The 20443-nt window shown below is 36.3% G+C and overlaps 1 protein-coding gene across 9 annotated transcripts; it reads left to right on the forward strand.

Annotated features, from left to right (window-relative positions):
- Positions 1-7950: 7950 nt before the first annotated feature.
- LOC110818514 (uncharacterized) lies at positions 7951-14317 on the forward strand. Of its 9 annotated transcripts, none has more exons than XR_015813464.1 (6): positions 7951-8896; positions 10061-10261; positions 10639-10698; positions 10782-11551; positions 11781-12761; positions 14026-14317. XR_015813464.1 is itself a non-coding variant. In XM_088208039.1 (6 exons), the coding sequence occupies exons 4-5, from the start codon at positions 11260-11262 to the stop codon at positions 11819-11821; spliced, it is 333 nt and encodes a 110-aa protein (XP_088064165.1). In that variant the 5' UTR covers positions 7951-8896; positions 10061-10261; positions 10639-10698; positions 10782-11259; the 3' UTR covers positions 11822-11865; positions 11991-13673. The 9 variants fall into 9 exon arrangements, 3 of the variants coding, with proteins under 3 accessions (XP_088064165.1, XP_088064166.1, XP_088064163.1); XR_015813463.1 differs by lacking the exon at positions 14026-14317 and adding an exon at positions 13355-13673; XR_015813465.1 differs by lacking the exon at positions 14026-14317 and having other exon boundaries at positions 7951-8276; positions 8400-8896; positions 11781-13673.
- The last annotated feature ends 6126 nt before the right edge of the window (positions 14318-20443 follow it).

Here is a 20443-nt window from a genome sequence, read left to right on the forward strand (position 1 = left end):
GAACATGAGATTGTTAAAGGAAAAGGTTCTCGTGTAGCGGGGACATCCCTTTGAACCCTCATTGATGCTAGTAGGTTGGTAAAAAAGTGAAAGTTATTGTTTGGTTTATTGACGATGTATATAAACTTGTGATATGTGCTATGTTGCTGATTTTACATGAAACTATGATCTGTATGATATTAATTGTCTGCATAGATTATTTTTATGAATCCCACTACAGTAAGTGAATGGTAAATAGTTTTATTTATGATAAACGAATTTATCTAAATTAAGTACTCCATTAGTGTGTTGATTTTATACCAACTTTTACTTTTATGTCGGTGATATAGTGTAATATCTTTACTGGGCTAGTGTAGCTCATCCCTTATTTAACCATTTCTGATCAAGAAAACCAGGTTCTAGAGCCCGATCCGCAGGAGGATTGCGAGTAGATGCTAGATTTCTTTATTTTCCGTTTATTTCCTTATTCTCATGTTTCTTTCAAAAGAGTGAATTCCGTAAAGCTATTTGGTAGTTAAGTTATTTGTGTAAGGAATGTAAACCCTGAACATTTATTGCGCTTCCACACTTTAATTATCTTTTATTTCTTTTGGATATTTTTGGGGTCGTTACAGTTGGTATTAGAGTCGTGTTCCTCAGACCTATTCCTTACACAAAATTCTTAGGGAACACTAAAAAAATGGATTATCACTCAACCGTTCCTTATGAAATGCAGGTACAGATAGATAAGGAGAGGAAGACCCCCACTAAATCGAGCAGCCCGGGATGACTCGATTAGAGAAGATGTTGACCAGATATTTGAGATGCTGGAGAGACTCATTGTTGTCCAGCAGGGCAGAGAGGAAAAGAATGAGCTACCTGACCCTCATCCGCTAACACAGGTTGAGCCACCCCTGTAACGAGAAGATCTTGAGCTATCCCTGTACGACCCTACTCCTCTATAGTACCACCCGACACCACCACAGTTTGATCCGGTACCCCAGCCATAGTACCACCTGGCACCATCACAGTACAATCTGGTACCCCCACCGTATCAGTAAGTACCACGCAGGGTCACCCAGTCTATCCTCAGTATGGCCCAGTCCCTCTTCTACGGGAACCAGCTCCTCCCATGATGGACATAAGCTACATAGAGATATATAAAAGATTAAATTCATTTACTTTTGTAGGAGAATTCTCTTTTAAAGATGTCGAGTACTAGTTAGCAGAGACAGAGAAGGCCCTCAAGACCTTAGGAGTGACTCCCGAATAGAAAATTACCCTTGCTACCTACATGCTAGTAGGAGAAGCAGACCGCTGGTGGGAACTCAAATAGACCACCTTGCCTATTCCAGTTACTTGGGAACAGTTCCTGACGGCTTTTCGTGCATAATACCTTCTAGAGCATATCCGACATTTGAAGGATATGAAGTTTGTACAATTGGTCCACGGAAACATAACAATGTCAGAATATGCTCGCAAGTTTCTAGAGTTGGACCGATATTTCCCTGAGACATTGTTAGATGAAGGTAGGAAGGCTAGAAGGTTCGAGTGGGGTCTCCGCCCAAAGATCATACAGTAGTTGTTTATGTTGGAGTTCAAGACTTATTTGGCTATTCTGGCCAAGGCACAGCTAGTGGAGAGGAGCTTTCGCACTTTCTCTCAAGCAGCAGGGAACCTTAGACCCTCAACTCCACCCCACAGACCAGCACCTACTGCGCTTTTTCAATAGAACAAGAGGCCCAGGTCAATGATCCAAGCTCCCCCTCGGACTCTAGTGGTAGGACTCGGTAAGATCTGTCAGCATTGTGGTAGGGATCATGGGTACCGACCTTGTTATCGTCTCAACAACACCTGTCGTATATGTGGTAGTGCCTAACATTATGCGAGGGAGTGCCTAAGGAACCAGAATCAAGGAAGACCTCCTATCTAAGGCAGAGCTTACAATCTCACCTAGCAGGATTCAGAAGCCAACCCGGATGTGGTATAGGGTATGTATACTATCTGTAACTATCTTACTCATGTTTTGATTGATACTGGTCATCACATTCATTTGTTTCACCTATTTTTGCATCAAAATTTAATGTATTACCTGATAAACTTGATTCTATGTTGTTTGCGTCTACTACTGAGAGTATGACACTATTGAAATAAGTTGTATACAGAGCCTGTGTCATAGATATAGCAGATTAGAAATTAAGTGTGGACCTAATAGAATTAGACACGATGAATTTTGATGTAATTTTAGGAATGAACTGGTTAGCAGCGTATCACGCCACCGTAGATTGTTTTAGCAAGAAGGTTGTATTTAATCATCCTAATGAGGAGCCGTTTACAAATTAATAAAATCGTTTAGTATTTTTTCCCTCACGGTTATTATCAAGTACTTTAACTCTGCTGTTTTCTCTAACTAGACAAACTTAAGAAAGAGAGTTGTATTCAATGGATTCTAATAGTCTGAGACTTTGTAGATGTGTTTTCGGATGAATTACTCAGACTGCCAGTGGACGAAGAACTCGAATTCACCATAGACCTTCAGCTAGTCACCCAGTCCATTTCGGTCGCTCCTTACCACATAAGCCGTGTTGAAATGGAGGAACTGAGGAAACAGATCACTGAATTACAGGATAGTAGGTTTATCCGACATAGTGTGTCCCCTTGCGGTGCCGGAGTCACCTTTTTCAGAAAGGGAGATGGAACGTTGAAGTTATGTATTGATTACAAAGGATTGAACAGAGTCACAATCAAGAACAAGTATCCCCTTCCCAAAATTGATGATCTCTTCGATCAGTTGTAGGGTGCGCAAGTCTTCTCCAAAATAGACCTATGTTCAGGTTACCATTAGGTAAGAATCAGGGCAGAAGACATCCTCAAGACAGCCTTTCGAACTAGGTACGGACACTATGAGTTCCTGATCATGTCTTTTGGACTAACCAACGCTCCAGCCATCTTTATAGACTTGATGAACAGGGTTTTCAGACAATTCATGGATTAGTTTGTTATTGTATTCATTGATAACATCTTGTTTTATTCAAAAAGCAAAGAGCAACACGCCCCCCATCTGACTCAAGTTTTGCAGGTTCTTAGAGAAAAGAAGTTGTATGCAAAGTTGAGTAAGTGCGGGTTCTGGCTTGAACAGACCATCTTCTAAGGACACATCATATCAAAGGATGGAGTGTCAGTGAACCCTGAAAAGGTTGAACCAGTGCTGGATTGAAAAAAATTGACATCAGTTAAGGAGATCTGTAGTTTCTGGGAATGACAGGTTATTACCGCAAGTTTGTGGAAGGCTTTTCTAGTCTAGCTGCTCCTTTGAATTGGCTCACGAAGAAGAATGTCAAGTTTGAGTGGAACGAGGACTGTGAAACAAGTTTTTCAAAACTAAAGAAACAACAGACTACTGCACCTGTGTTGGCCTTGCCAAGCGGATTGAATGGATATACAGTTTACAGTGATGCCTCCTACCTAGGTCTGGGTTGTGTGTTGATGCAGCATAAGAAAGTTATAGCCTATGGGTCCAGATAGTTGAAAAGTCATGAGAAAAACTATCTCACCCACGACTTAGAGCTTGCCACAATCATACATGTCTTGAAAACTTGGTGCCATTATTTGTATGGTAGAGGAGACTACATCCAAAATAATTAAGATCAGGAAGAACATTCAGATGGCTCAGAGCAGACAGAAGAGCTATGCGGACACTCGGATGAGGGATTTGGAATTTGAGAAAGACGATCGGGTGTTCCTCAAGGTCACTCATTTCAAAGAAATTAGTAGGTTCGGCAAGATAGGGAAACTCAATTTCCGATTTATTGGACCATTTGAAATATTAGACAGAATTAGTACCGCCGCCTATAGAGTCGCACTGCCTCCAGAACTTTCCAAGGTCCATAATGTGTTTCATGTGTCTATAATACGAAAGTGCAATTCGGACTCCTCTCACGTCTTGGCCCACGAGTCTCTTTCACTTCAGGAGGATCTGTCCTACGAAGAAGTATCGATCGGCATTGTGGACCGAAAGAGCATATTACTCCGCAATCAGAAAATTTCCTTTGTTAAGGTCTTATGGAAGAATCACATACTGAGAGAGACCACATGGGAGCTAGAATCAGACTTCAGACCCAAATATCCTCAGCTATTTGATTAAGAGTGAGAGAGACAAATTTGAGGGATCAAATTCTTTTAAGGGATGGAGAGTTGTAATACCCTAAATTAAATTTTAATGTAATTTAATATTTATTTATAAATATAATTTCATAATTTTTTAATTTTTAATTTTAATTTAGAGTAAAAAAGGAAGTAAAATTGATGAATGATGAAATTGAAAGCAATTTTGGGGGAAATAGGTAAAATTTTGGGTTTTGAGTGTATTTTTGAAAGAAAAATCAAAAAATAGGGATCAAAACGCAATTTTAAAAAAATTATCATGTAGGATGCTCGATCAGCAGCCCTGACGAACTAGGACGTGCCACGTGGCAACGGGCGCTGATGCGGTGCCACACTGGCGATCTACATGCCCGTGATCGAACGGTCCTGGTCCGTTCCCGCGTGCACGGACGGCCTAAATGCACTCCCTCCCAAATGCGATCAAACGACCAGATTCAAACGCGATTAGTCGATCCAGATTAGATCACGATGGACGACCTAGATCAAAAGCAATGAATGACCCAGATTCACTCCCTATTTAATCGTAATCAGACGGTCCAGATTAAACGCGATGGACGACCCAGATCAAAAGCAGACGGATATAAATAACTCTCATTCGCACCAAACTCTAACCCTAGCCACCAGAACCCCTCGTCAGAGAAGAAGACTTGGCCGCCGGGAAGGAGACATCCGCCACCCGCCGTTGTACCGAAACCCTTTCCAACTGCCAAAATAGGTAAAAGCTTTTTCTTTTGCTCGAAATTCAATTTTAAGCTCACCCATGACCAAATAGGAGTAAAAATATCGGCCAATTGACCGAAAAACACCGGCGAAGCCCGGTGGTACTGCCGTAGGGAATTTCACAAAATGCCTCCGATGAGGCCCTTCCCGATTCCCGTTTTGTGAAATTTTTTCACCTTTGTGATCATCATGTCCTTCTCTATAGGTTGACCAGAGCAAAACACCCAACCGCAACGTAAGCCGGAGGAGCCGCCGCACTAGAGAGCCCCGCTGCTGGTGAGTTTTAATTTTTTGTTTTTTTAGGCCAATTGAAGCTCTTTAACGTGTTTTTTTCGTAGGGATTGATACAAAATCGGCCAAATTCAGTCGAAAACAACCGATCCAAGGCGGATCGCCCCCACAGGCAGCGATGCTGTCGCCGGAGCACGGAGAAGCCGCCGTGCTGGAATTTCAAAATTGGCCAAGTGGGCGTCGAGACTGATTTTGGATTTTTTGGGGATATTTATAGGTACTATTAGCGAGTTCTAATTTTCGAAGAAAAATTTAGGGAACCCGGGAATCACCCGTAAGTGCAGTCGAATAGCTTAACTTTTCGGACATCAAATTGAGTAAGGATCCCTCACCCCATTCCTTATCATAGAATTGAAGTTTAAATAAATAATAATATAGTATTTTGTGTAAATTTAATAAATGTGCATAATTAATTACGGATTACTAATGGAGCCAAAATAAAAAATTGTTCTTTATTGATTTATTTTACAGTTTAAAGGCAATATAGTATCTGATTTATCAATTTTATGTTTTGAATGCATGTATTGCTGTCTTACGTGATCATCGTTTAATTGAAAAATTGAGATATGATTGTATTCCCTGATGCATGTTTGTTTATTTGTGTGATTATGGTTGATTTAGAAAATGGAGACTAACGGAAAACGAAAAAGTTGTGTGGGAAGATGAAGACGACAATCTTACTGGATATCCTGAGAGATGGTGGACGAACCGTGTACATAGGGAACCCTACCGTGAATATTGTCTCATACCGGACGGGGTATGGAGACATGATAATTTGGTGCTCATACCGGACAGAGTATGGGGACAACCCGCTTCACCCTCATACCGGATAGGGTATTGAGATTTAATAATTTGGTGCTCATACCGGACGGGGTATGGGGACAGCCCGGAATTGAGATTGTTAAAAGAAATGATTCGCGTGTAACGGGGACATGACTATGAATCTCCATGGATACTAGTAGGTTGGTGAAAAAATGATAGTTATTGTTTGGTTTATTAACGATGTATATAGATTTGTGATATGTGTTATGTTGTTGATTTTATATGAAACTATGATCTATATGATATTAATTGTCTGCATAGATTATTTTTATGAATCTCACTACAGTAAGTGAATAGTAAATGATTTTATTTATGATAAATGAATTTATCTAAATTAAGTGCTCCATTAGTGTATTGATGTTATACCAACCTTTACTTTTGTGTCGGTGATATAATATAATATCCTTACTGGGGTAGTATAGTTCATCCCTTATTTAACCATTCATATCAAGATGACCAGGTTTTAGAGCTCGATCTGCATGAGAATTACGAGTAGATGCTAGATTTCTTTATTTTCCGTTTATTTCCTTATTCTTATGTTTCTTTCAATAGAGTGAATTTCGTAATATTGTTTGGCACTTTAAGTTATTTGTGTAAGGAATGTAAACTCTGAACATTTATTACGCTTCCGTATTTCAATTATCTTTTATTTCCTTTAGATATTTTCGGAGTCGTTACAATTCACCACCTGGATTCCTTTCAAGAGCTAGTGAAAGTCATTTTAGGATTGTTTAGTTATTTACCTTTCGTTATTTTTTTTTGTTTTCGTTTATTTTTAAGAAGAGACATTCTCGTAACTCTAACTTTATTATTTCGCTTCCGTATTTAATTTATGACTTTATTTTCATTTAAGTTTCGGAATTTTACATTTAGTTTAATTATTAAAAGAATGAATTTGATAATTAAAAAATTTTATTGATAGAGAAAACACAAATTTTATAACACTCATAAAAAAATTTCACATGCTAAATCTGATATACAGTAGATTGTTGAAGATAACAAATCTCACTCAATTTTTTTTCACTTCACACTCCAATATATGTTTTTGCTCTTGTCAAACCTATATAAGAAGCAAAGTTACCTCCTTTTCTTTTCCCTCTTGATTGTTGATTAATTCCAGTTTAATTTTCTAATAATATAACTTAAATGTTATATATAACATATATTTCAAATGTCATTTTTAAAGATATTTTATTGAATTTGAGCTCTATTTTTCTATTACAGCTAATATCAATGTATATATAAATATATATTTGTACATCAAGAAACTAGATATAATTAATCATGAGTCTAATAGTTGGTGATTTTTTTGGAAAGAAAAAAAAAATTATTCACTCATTTGAGCCCTCTATTTAAGCCATATGTCTATATTGAATTCATTTTTCCTTTTTGATTTTATAAATTTTCTGTCACAATTTATCAAGATAGCTAACCAAAAAGGATTCATTGTCTCCCACAATGGCATCACAAGTAATTTTTTGAGAATCAATCTTACCATTCTCGTTATTTAATAATTAGTAAATCTAAAATAGAACGTATTAATCGTGAGAATGTATAAACATTAAATATAATTCAAATTTACTTATTTATTCTTAATATATAGTATAAACTTCTTTTATCGTTAAAATTACCCTCTAAAAAAGGTGTCACACACAATTTGTAGGATCACGACATATCAAAATCTTTATTTTTATTTTTTTCACTCAGAAGTGGCAGCACATGCATTGGTTGTTTTCATCATTGAGCTTGAATGGAATAAAAAAAACAAAGAATTGAATGTTATCTGAGATTACAATTTGACACATGCAAAGATCAAATTCAAATTTAGATTATAAAAAAAAAATTAATTGAAATTATTTCAAAATATTAATTTTACAAACTTTAAAATTTTGAAACTGAAATTGATCCAAAATTAGACTTCAAAAATAAATAGATAAAAATCCAATTACTCAGAACAAAAATTGTGCGCGTCATAAGTCTCGAGCACCAGTTCAGTCTTCCAAATTCTCTACTTAGAAATGGCTGCGTGAGACGTGGGTCCCACACACAAATCTGTAGTGAGACAGGGTTCTGCTGAGCTGGCAAGAACGTAACAGAGCGGACAAGCGTACGGATGATAAGGACTGTAGAGGAGAGGAAGACTCCGGTGGCTGAACTTCCTAGAGCGCCGAGTTCGGGAGGTGAGAAAAAGGACAAAAAACCAAATGAACATTTCGCGCTCTCTCTGTTCAAACGGATTAATTCAGTACCGGGTAAACACGGAAAAAGAGAAAAATCAAAACCCTTACCGCTTACATATGGTAACTTTTAGATGTATCTCTTCACTGTTTTTTTTTTCTCTCTGTAACTAGTCCTGAAACTGCTACTGAAAAATTCAAATTTAGTTTATTGGTGTTTTACCATATATTGATTTTCTTTTTGAGCTTTTGTGAGGAAACTGAGTATCAATTGTGAGTTTCGAAGTCGGGAAGGTGGAAAGAGCATAGAGCGAAAGTAAATCGACGGATTCTATGCCCCCACGGACAATGCGGATAAGAAGAGAAGCGCGCGACAAAGGAGAAAGCAGCGGCATACGGGATGAAAGGGGTAGGGGCGAAGGGATTAGTCCGAGGGTTGGGGTTGCTTGGGGAGATGAGTCGGATTGTTTAAGTGGAGCTCCAGATTTCCATGACGATGTCGGGGAGGGGGAGGTTGACATCATGGAGAATCTTGAAGCGGTTGAAGAAGTAGTTGGATGAGAAGGTGCGTTTTGAGGAGTACGAAGAAGAAGAACAAGAAGGGAGCAAGGAAGGTGATGGTGAAAAGAGACAGAGAAAGGAGAAGAGGAGAGAGACGCGCTTTCATTTCCCCACAGTCGGAGCCTTCTATATTCACGATGATTGGTTTGGTCCCATCGTTGGCGTCCTGGTCCTGCGGGCAGGTATTCACATACTATTGTCTTATATTTTTCCACTATTATATCCGAACATTATTGCATATTCATGTTTTTGTCTCGAATAATTCAAAATTTGAGTCGGGTACTTGCATGTGTTCATTCATTTATGAAGGGTCAAGGATGTATTTACGGTGTACCGATCGTCTTGGATTTGAGAGATTTGTGAAAGAGTAGCTGATAGTTGTAGAAGAGCGTCTTGTTGCTTTGGGTTTTGTAAATTAGTAATTTGTGATGTTTTTCTGATATTCATGTTCTACTTGTTTTGGCTACTACATGTTACCGGTTTTTGGTCGTGTTTCATGCTGAATACGACTCTGTGTATTTAGTACATGAGGCGCAATATCTAGAGTTGAAATAACTTTGAAAATGAATTTAAAATTATGCTTATGTTTAATGAAATAAGCACACTTTTTTTTCATGTGACGTAAGAATTGAGATTTTTGCCACCAAAGTTTTATAAGGATCCAAATATCAATAAGTAATTTTTTCCTTGTCATGAAACATGGAACTGTTTCAACATAATTTTCATGGATTACATCTGGTTGATCTTCAGTGCACTGGGTTATTTTTGTGTCTCCCTGCCTACCCTTGGTCACTTCTGAAAATTTTCAGAATTTGATTGCTAAATCTGAAAAATACGTATCGCTTCTTGTGTGAAACCTTTCATGTTTCTTCTGAAGATTTTCTAAAATTGATTGCCGAATCTTAAAAACACATATAGCTTCTTGTGTGAAACCTTTCATGTTTTTCTTTTACTAGTAATTATATGTATCCATGACTAGAAAATCAATCTTTATATCTTGAACTACTTTTCTGCTTCTTTATTTTCTTATATATACTACTATATTCTCGATTATCGTTAACTGTGCCAATTGAGAATGTAGTAGTATATAATTAAGAAAATAAAGAAGCAGATAAATAAAAGTGGAAGCATGACAAGTTCAAAGAGATGGCACTGAAGGAAAAACACAAGGAATCTAATGCCTAGTTGAAGTTCTGCCTGCATGCTAAATACTGTTTTTCTCTTTAAACAGATATAATATTTTACATGGTGGTGGGAAGATATACAGGATTGATCTATATCGTTTCTTTTAAGGTTAATGTCAATGGTGAATGCAACTTCTAACACGTTTATAACCATGTCATTAGGGAAGCAAGAGTCATAAAGATTATCATCAATGTTGCAGAAGGAATCAAGGCAGAGCTCATGGTCATCTGAAAGCAGAGCAATGCTAGGATATTTGTGACCCTCAAAATCCTTCATTGAATGTTGTAAAAGGAAGAGGGCCTGTAAAGTACGTAACCCAATCAAGAAGCAGCAGGTTGATCCATCAAGAGAAAACCAGTAAGGTTGTGTGGATATTGAAATTCTTTTAGATCTCTCTTTTGTTCTATATATTTTGGATTTCTATTTACTGCTCTGATATCTGGACCTGGAAAATCCCAAGAAAATGGCTTCTAATACTGGTAAGGAAGGAGATCGATTCCAATAAACGAGAAGTAAATTAACCCTATCTTTTTAGAAAAAAGAAAAAAACTCAATTCAAATATATATTTAGAGTTATTTATCTTTTGCTGGAAGACTTCAAAAATTGACCCAGCCGAAATGTTTTCAGGAAAGAAACAAAAGTTTGTTATCTTTCTCCAGACCAAATTTTTTTAAAAATCCATTCCTATTGAGCATTGGCATAAAAGTTATTTATTACTTTCTGGCCTTTCATATTTAGGAAGCCTCTAAGAACTTCAACTGCTGATTCAGCAAAATCATCGTCACCTAAAAGCAAGCAGTAAGTTTATTGCTACATGAGTTCCTTTTAATGTTCTCTTGCCATGGAGTATCATTTTGTGCTCGTATTTTCTTTCTTCTCAGATGCAGGGAGCCCCTAGAGATTTCTTCAAATATTTACTTATTGAGCCGAAGTACCTCGCAAACCTCAAATCAAATATTAAACCCCTGGAGATTTGATCCTACATTGATTCAGTGCAAATATATTCAGATAGGGAAAACGTGGTTTCAGATTCGTGTGCATCTAGAAAGTGTTTTTCAGCATCAAACTCTTTTTCTGGATTCAACATGCTCTATCATGCTCAGGAAATGACACCAGATAGAAATGTATGACCCACAAGAACAGATGGACATTTCCAACTTCTTTAACACTGAATGATAATTGTACACTTAAATTGAATCCATTTATACAAGGAATGACCAATGCTGGTCCTGTTGGACAGGAGATGCTTTACATTTTAAATAATCCACTTACTGGAACCATTTCAGCAAACTGCCTTTTCAGTGCTCAATGTCCTGACCAGCATACATTGCTCAATTTCCCCAGTTAATAGATCAAACAATGGGTTTATCTTTTCCTAGACGGCTTACTCATCAGCAGTTCCCATCGGCTAACCTAATCAGTCAAATTTCTCCACTGCCAGAGAACCTTGCTGTTCAACTAATGTCTCTAGAGAATTCTATTTATCCTTCACTGCAAGATCTTACTCAGCTCTTTAGTCTATGCTCTGCAAGTGGATCTCAAGCTTCACTAAGTTCACTTGGACCTGGATCGTTGGAATTTCCATGTGTATCAAGTGAATCAAAAGTAGTGTTGGTTGGTGGAAGCAACATTCTTGATGAAAGTACTAAAGGTTTCTTTCTGGCTCCTGGGACTAATGATGATCAGAAATTAACTTTGATTCCTGTGCCTTTGCATTGTGTGCTCCCTCTTTTTTCTTATGTCTTTTGCCAATTTAGAGTAGATGCAATAGAAATAATTTATATCGTGCATAGAGCTTCTACTCTTGAGTCTTAATTGTAACTTCCACAACGGCAATTACTTTTTTATATTGTTGCTGTTTGTGTATTCGTGTTGTCCAGGTTCTCCATTTGGACTTTCGAACATGGTTACCGGAACATGAATGCAAGGGGACATAGAGCATGCTATAGAGTGGATAACCGGAAGGTTGTTGAAACTTTCGATATTAGTATAGTTGCTATTGATCTTTGTTTAAACATTTCTCAATCTCAACCTGGTTTTGTCACTTCCAGAATGGCATCGTATGCTGACAACCTCTCTATTTCTTTCAGGTCTCTGACTTAATCTTGTTTTTCTCAGATTCAATGTCTAGCCAGCATTATGGATGGATCTCTGAGTTACAAAGGCCCATATAATTTTCAATTTATAATGTCTTTGACAAGGCATTCTGTTCTTGTTCCTGTTCCATCGTTATTTTACTGGTGTAGGAGGATAAGTATCAGTTTTACTTGTTAATTTGAATTCATAGCTTTCATCCAAAACCTGCATTGGCGGAAGAAGTGGAAAAAACATATTCGATTTAGTTAGGATGTGAATTTAGGTTGCTAAAACTTCAAGTGTATAGAGCTGACACAAATTAGTTTAATACTAAGGCCATTGAGTTGATCTGTTGAGATCATTTGACTTTGTGGTATGCAATCATCATATTCTTAGCATTTGGAGAAGTCCTGTATATCCATTTCTTCTCATACACCGGTACAATATATTGGTATTTTGGATGTTGCTTTAAACCAAACCAATATTGCAAACAATTTAAATTTTTTTGAATTCCTTTTTTTGTGATTGATATTAAATGATTTGTATGTATCCTACATGATTTAAAGTTGCCTAGTTGAAGAAATAAGTGATACTAAGCTTATATATAGTATATATATCCATATCTGTTATTGGATCCTGTAAGAGGAGTTGGTGCCTCCAGGTTACAAAGTTGTGCAATCTGATGCTGGAGCTGCAAATGCTGTGTATCATTCTCTAAATGCTAGTGCTGTTAGTGGTTTCTATGATCATTCAACAGGACAGGTTTCTTCTGCTGGTGTTCCCAGGTTAGAAATATCAAAGCATATTCCTTTTTCTTTGTTCTATCTTATTTCTTAAATTAGTAATACTCTGATAGGGTCTAGATGGTTAATTTTATACCATTTATAAACGGAAGGTTCAATTTTGTTTCGCTACTTATTTGGTTTGGCTTGTTCTTAGACATGGATAATGGGTTTTAGAGTAAAGTTGTCCTCATGGTTAATTAATGAATTAAAGCTTCATTTCATGCCTGGCAACTGACAAAACTCATGTTCTATTCCGACATTGCTTATTGTTGTTCTTTGAAAGTGGCTAAGGATTTATAAAGAATTAACTTAGTAAAACTGCCATGAGTGCACTGTTTTCTCTTTTTCTGTAAAACAGGGTTTATGGTATCAGAAACTAGAAACATAGTCCTCCATTGGTTGCAGATATCAAATCCAGAATCTTTGAACTCATCTTCTGACTGTGTTGACTTCTCTTTATACCAGCTGCTTCCTTTTCATTGGCGCTGGATGCTTTTATCTTTTTCTTTTCTTGTTTTTTGAATTCAAGTTAGGAGTGAGGTGTTATTTATATCCAGAGAATGTCTTAAGTTATTGAATTTTTCTGATGGCAGATTGTGTACTGCAAAACCTTCTGATGGTGTTGAGCATTCAGAGAGAACTGTTGAGTTCCATTATGTTGTTCCCTTTGCAGTTTATAGTTCATATTTGTGGTGCTTCAATTTCTTAGTATCTCATAATCAATAACACTGAAATTTAATTCCAGAGTTTGTAAATGATTTGCCCCAGAAACAGCTAACTAAACCTCAAAAGTGTTTCTCTTTTTCTCATTTGTTTGCATTAACTCGTGTGCCTGTTTCTAACGGAATCTGTTGTACGTATATTCAAGGATGAACATAAGGCAATGAACCAAGTAGAGAAATTTGTGTTTCACTTACTGCTAGCAGGTAGAATGATGATCCTCATAATTCAACTGGTGGATTATTTAACTGCTATTCCTTGACATTTTGACATGTTTGAAGAAATATCCTCCATTCTTCCCTTCCTTTTTTCTCAGTCATTCACTACTCTATTACTGCCATTTATTTACGGCGTGATGTGTCTAAAACATGCTTAGTTGAGAGTACTTTTCAAAGCTCTGTTAACTAATTCTTACACCATAAAATATCTCCACCGAACCAATAATTTTTTTAATTTGTAAAATTATTATTTTTAGAAATGCTGTAAAGAAGTTTTAACGACTTTTTGCTTTTGGCCCATGGTTTTTTTTGTTGAATTGCCTCAGAATTCGTTGGAACATGATGAATATGAGCGAGACAATTAGGCCTTGGTGAAGGTGCAGTTTCTGCCCCCCTCTTTTCTGGTGAAACAAAACACCTTGGCTTGAGGATTTTTTTTTTTTTTTTCCCCTCTGCAAGAAAAGATGGGAGGATAGCTATAGAAATACGTGGATTGTTGAGGAATAGAATCCCATGAAACCAAGTTTTGCTAAGAAGTTGAATCCAGTTTTCTATTGATACAAACTATTTAAACACATTTTCCCTCTTTCATTGAGCGTCATGCCGCTTTTTTTAAAAAAATTCTTGAAAACACATTGGAGACAGCAAAAATAATGGCCCTTGTAAATTTGAAGGTCTTGAAATTAAAGCATTTGTGACTGCCTTTGGCATTGAATTCCAATTCAAACTTTCATAGTTATTTTGAAAATATTAGATCCTTTTATAATGTGGCCAGTAGCGAAGCTTTTACTGGTTAGATAATTGCTTTTAGATGTGGCCCTTTGGGTGCATAAACTAACTACTCCATATTTATATGTACTCCGGTTCATGCAACCATAGAAGATTTCCTTGTTGTCTGTACAATCCTGAGCTGAGAAGTGTATACGTAGCTTTGGAAGTGGCAACTCTAGCCTGTGGTTGGAAGAAATTAGAAATTTTACAGAATTTGTTTGTAAACTGATGAAAACCTTCTTTAGTGAAGAATATAAAAATTGATGTTATACAAAATTTTTTGGGATATTAGAACAATGCATTTTAAAGTTCGTTAAAAATAATAAATTTTTTATATTTTATTTCAGTTTCATATAAAATTTTATAAAAGATCAGTTTTTATTGTAATCTAATAAAATTTTTACTTTATAAAAAAAATAAAATTTTATCCGCATCTAACTAAACTTTGCATGAGTTTGAAAATAAATTTAAGAAATTTTGGATTGGAAATTGCTGAGGGCAATGGTCTTTTCGTTTGGATTGAGAATTATGAAAAGTTGAGATATTCTGCATATCGTGGTGGAGGTGATCCCCAATTGATCATTTCTTCTCTGCTCTTCCACATTTTATAGAGTTTGAATTATTGAATAACAATGCTATAAGTATAAATCTTTCTTTTTTAATTTTTTTACAGTCTAAGTATTTGAAAGTTATAATCAAGTTATACATATCTTAATCAGGTCGCAAACTTTATCCTTAATATTATGTTGTTTTTGCAAATGTATTAACACTTTTCTTAGTACATATTTATATTAAAGTGCATGTATACATTAAATAACTACATGAATTTTAATGTGTATGTGGTTACATGAATTTTAATGTGTATGTAACTATATTTATGTGTGGTTTACTATATGCATGTATCTTCTTTTCGATATAAACATGTTTCGTATTTTCAATACAAAATAATAAGGAAAAGTTAAGTTCTTATATATACTTTCTCATTCCTAAATATATATATATATATATATATATATATCAAATGGTATTAAAATTCTCATTCTTGAAAGATATGTGAGAATACAATATGGAGTATTATAAGAAAAAGAAATTAAATATCTTGAGAGCAACAGAAGTATATCCAAAAATAATTTTTTAGGGATTGAACGTTCATTGTTAATTGAAGAAAACTATCAGGTATAAGTGATTAAAATAAAAGCCTACTTGAAGGCCTTGAATTTGTGGGAAGTTGTTGAAAGTGGTGGAGAACCAACTCCACTTGGAGATGATCCAACTATTGTGCAACTTAAAAATTATGAAGAGCAAAAGGCCAAGAAGTCAAGAGCTTTAATATGTCTGCGCTCAGCCTCGTCAGAAACTATTTTCTTGAGTGTAATGACTTGTAAAACTCCTAAAGAAATTTAGAAAAAGTTGGAGGAGTATGAAGGCAGTGATAGGATGAAAAATGTCAAACTTCTTGTACTGAAAAGGGAGTTTGAGAAACATAAAATGAAGGAAAGTGAGATTGTCAAAGAGCATGCTGGAAAGCGTTGAAGATTGTGAACAAAATAAAGTTATTTGGAGAATCATTTCCAGACAACAAACTAGTTGAAAAACTGTTGATAAGATTCCAACAATTGAGGAGTATTGGATCTAACAAAGCTCACTATTGCAGAACTTATCAGCAAGCTATATGTACGAGAGAAAGAACAAGTCTGAGAGATTAGGAGACTATTGAAGGTGCATTCCAGGCTAGACAAAAAATGAAGCATCATGGGAAGAGATACAAGAAGAATGAGTTAAAAAAGGGTAAAGCTGTAGACACCCCAAAAAATTTTGGAAGAAGAAATAGATTTCCTCCTTGTAACATATGAAAGAATGAATCACTTGGAAAAATATTGTAGGTTTAAAGATAAAACTAAGATAGAATATAAGAATAGCAAAAGTTGGGACACTGGGTCAAGAAAAATCAAACAAGGGGAAAAGAAGAGCAAACACAAATGCTAATTATACAGATAAAAGGGAGGAGCAGCAAACTAATTTGTTTATGACTTCTCATGTTTTTCACAACTTAAGCAAATATATCTAGTATGTTGACAATGGTTGTACTAGTCACATATGTGTATGATGAAGGCTTGTTCAGCAACCTAGACAAGTTTGTCAACACTAAAGTAGGCTTTGAAATGATCAAGTGGTAGAAACACAAGGAGAGGGCTCAGATATTGTTCACTCCAAGCAAGGTACCAAGTATATTCATAATGTGCTTTATATACCTTGTCTGACTCAAAACTTGCTTAGTGTACTCAAATGATTTCAAAGGACTATTCTTTAACATTTAAATATCAAAGATCAAAGCTGCAGCATAACTCAAACCAACATCTAGTTGCACATGTTTCTATGATTGATAAATCTTTCAATTTAAATTGGAATTCAGCAAATGATAGTGCTTTTTATGGCAAATATGAGAATTCATTATTGTGGCATAGAAGATATGATCACTTTAATCTTGTTTCTTTGAAGCAAATGCAGTCTCAAGGCTTGACAAGAGATCTGCAAATCTCAATAGAAGGAAATCTTGCATATGGCAACTGTGAATTGGGAAGGTCTCACAGGCAACCATTCCCATTAAAGTCAACTTGGAGACCAAAAGAAAAGTTGGAGCTGGTTCACACAGATGTATGTGGTGTCATGAGCAACAAATCTTTCAACAAAAACAAATACTTTGTCCTCTTTCAACGTCAAATCTTTTTATGGCAAATATGAGGATTCATAATTGTGATGTGGAAGATATGAAAACTTTAATCTTGTTTCTTTGAAGCAAATGCAGTCTTAAAGCTTGACAAGAGATCTGCAAATCTCAATGTAAGAAAATCCTGTATGTGGTAACTATGAATTGGGAAAGTCTCATAGGCAACCAGTCTCATCAAAGTCAACTTGGAGAGCAAAAGAAAAGTTGGAGCTACTTCGCACAGATGTATGTGGCCTCATGAACATCGAATCTTTCAACAAAAGCTAGTACTTTGTGCTCTTCATTGATAACTATACAAGAATGACCTGAGTTTATTTCTTGAGGAGCAAATCAGAAGTTCTTGATGTGTCTAAAAGATTCAAGAATATGGTTGAAATGCAAAGTGGATGTAGATTAAAGGCTATAAGGTCAGACAATGGCAAGGAATACACTTCTTGAGAATGTCAGAAGTTCTGTGCAGATCAAGACATTGTACACCAACTGATTATAAGCTATTCATCTCAACAAAGTGGTATTTCAGAGATAAAGAACATACCAGTGGTTGAGATGGGCAGGTGTTTAATGAGTGACAAAGGCTTGCCTAAAGAATTCTGGGCAGAAGCTGTGCATACTTCAGTATACTTGTTTAGCAGATTGCCAACTAAAGTAGTTGAGAGTAAAACTCCAATGTGTTATGTACATGTGTCTGTAACAAAGAGGACCAAACTTAATCAAAAGGCAAAACTAGGACTCTTTCTAGGCTATGCAACAACCTCAAAAAGTTATAGGATATATAACCTGAAATCAAATCAGGTTCAAGTCAGTAAAGATGTCAAAGTTGATGAATATACTCTTTGGAATTGAGAGCAGAAAAGATGAAGAAGGAGATTTAAAGCAGCTACAAAACTCGGTTGAACTTAACACTCCACCAGAAGAGAATATTAATGCACTTTCAGACACCTCAACTGAGTCACTTGTATTCAAGACAAAATCCTTGTTTGAAATCTATGAAAATTGCACTTTGTGAACCTTGAATTTCATCCTGTAAAGAGGCATCCAAATATAAGAAATGGAAAAGCAAGCTATGCAAGAGGAGATTTCTGTGATAAAAAAGAATGACACCTGGAGTTTGATAAACAAACCAGATTAAAAAAATATCATAGGTGTAAAGTTTATTTTCAGGATCAAATTAAATCTTGATGGAACCATTCACAAATATGAAGCAAGTCTGGTAATCAAAGGGTATTCTCAGCAACCTGGTGTGGATTTTGGAGATACATTTGTACTTGTGGTAAGGCATAAAACTATAAGACTATTATGGGCACTTGTAGCTTGAGAAGGATGATAAATATTTGTTCTTAATCTAAAGCCTACATTTCTGAATGGAGAATTATAGGAAGAATTTTTTGAATTTTAATTTAATGTAAAAATGAAGAAAAATAGAAGGAGGATAAAATTGAAAATAATTTTAGAAAAAATTGGTGAAATTTTGAGTTCTGGGAATATTTTTAAAAGAAAAATCAGAAACTGAGGGTTAAAACGTAATTTAAGAAAGTTGTGTCACGTAGGATACCCAGTCAGCAGCCCCAACGAATCAGAATGCGCTGCATGACAACGAACACTGATGCGGTACCACGCGGGCGATCCGCGTGCCTGTGATCGGACGACCCAGATTCATTCCTGCGTGCACGGACGACCCGGATGCGTTTCCTCCTCCAAACGCGATCGGACAGTCAGATTTAAACGCGATCAACAATTCAGATCTACTTCCTACTTAAATGCGATCGGATGGCCTATATCAGATTGCAATAAACCGCCCAGATTCAATCTCTATTTAATCGTGATCGGACGGTTTAGATCAAATACGATGTACAGTCCATATTAAAAAGAAATAGATATAAATAATTTTCTTCACACTAAACCCTAACCCTACCCGTCAAATACCCTTATCGGAGAAGAAGACCCAACTGCCGGGAAGGAGAGCCGCCGCCACCTGCCGCCACTTCCGACCGCCAAAAGAGGTAAAAATTTCTCCCTTTGCTCAGAATTTAATTTAAACACTACCATAGCAGAATAGGAGCAAAAAGACTGGCGTATTGACCAAAAATTACAGGTAAAGTCTGGCGGCGCCACCGTAAAAAATTTTAAAAAATGCCTCCGATGAGGCCCTTCCCGATTCCTATTCTGCGTTATTCTTTCACCATTATAACCATCGTTTTCTTCTCTATAGGCTGATCGAAGCAAAACACCCAACTGCAAAGGTAAACCGGCGGAGCCGCCGCACCGGAGAACCCCGCCGCTAGTGAGTTCTGATTTTTCATTTTTTTTTGTTAACTGAAGCCCCTTAACGTGTTTTCTCGCAGGAATTGATGCAAAATCAGCCGAATTTGGCCAAAAACGGTCGAAAACAGCTGACCCGAGACAAACTACAGCCACAAGCGACGGCACCGTTGTTGGAGCACGGCGGAGCCGCGGTGCCAGAATTTCGAAATTGGCCAAAAAGAGGTCCTGACACTGATTTTGGATTTTTGTGATATTTGTAGGTACTTATAACGCGTTTTAATCCCCGAAAAAAAATTTAGGGAACCCGAGTATCGCCAGTAGTTGTAGTCAACAAGTTTACCTTTTCGAACATCAATTTGAGTAAGAATCCCTCACCCTATTCTCTGTTATGGAATTGAAATCAAATTAACAATAATACGGTGTTTTATGCAATTTAAAAAATATTCATAATTAATTACAGGTTACTAATGAAGTTAGAAACGGAAATTATTCACTGTTGATTCTGTTGATTAATTTTACAATTTAAATACATGATAGTATCTGATTGATCGATTTTATAGTTTTAAATGGACGTATTGTTTATTTTATGTGATTATGGTTGAATTGGAAAACTGAAGATTAAAGGTAAACGGGGAACTATGTGATTAAATGAATGAATGAAACGACAGCCTTACTGGATATCTTGGGAGATGGTAGATGAACCGAGTGCATAGAAAATCCTACCGTGAGACCGCTGTCTCATAGCGGATGGGATATGGGGATGGCCTGTTTCACCCTCATACAGGACGAGGTATTGAGGTTTTCTAATTTGGTACTTATACCGGACGGGGTAAGGGGACGGTCTGTTAATTGAAAATATTAAAAAAAATGGTTCACGCATTATGGGGACATCCTTATGAACCCCTATGGATACTAGTAAGCTGATAAAAGAGAAAATTGTTGTTCCAACCAATTGCATATGAAATCTTGATATGTGTTATGTT

Source organism: Carica papaya, chromosome 7 (assembly GCF_054855325.1).
Source record: "Carica papaya isolate Zhongbai chromosome 7, ASM5485532v1, whole genome shotgun sequence".
Lineage (NCBI taxonomy): Eukaryota > Viridiplantae > Streptophyta > Magnoliopsida > Brassicales > Caricaceae > Carica > Carica papaya.

Coding starts and splice junctions, on each gene's coding strand:
- LOC110818514 (XM_088208037.1), top strand. CDS start 11,260: ATGGGTTTATCTTTTCCTAGACGGCTTACTCATCAGCAGTTCCCATCG. Junction 11,552..11,780: donor TCTTGATGAAAGTACTAAAG/GTTTCTTTCTGG, acceptor CGTGTTGTCCAG/GTTCTCCATTTGGACTTTCG.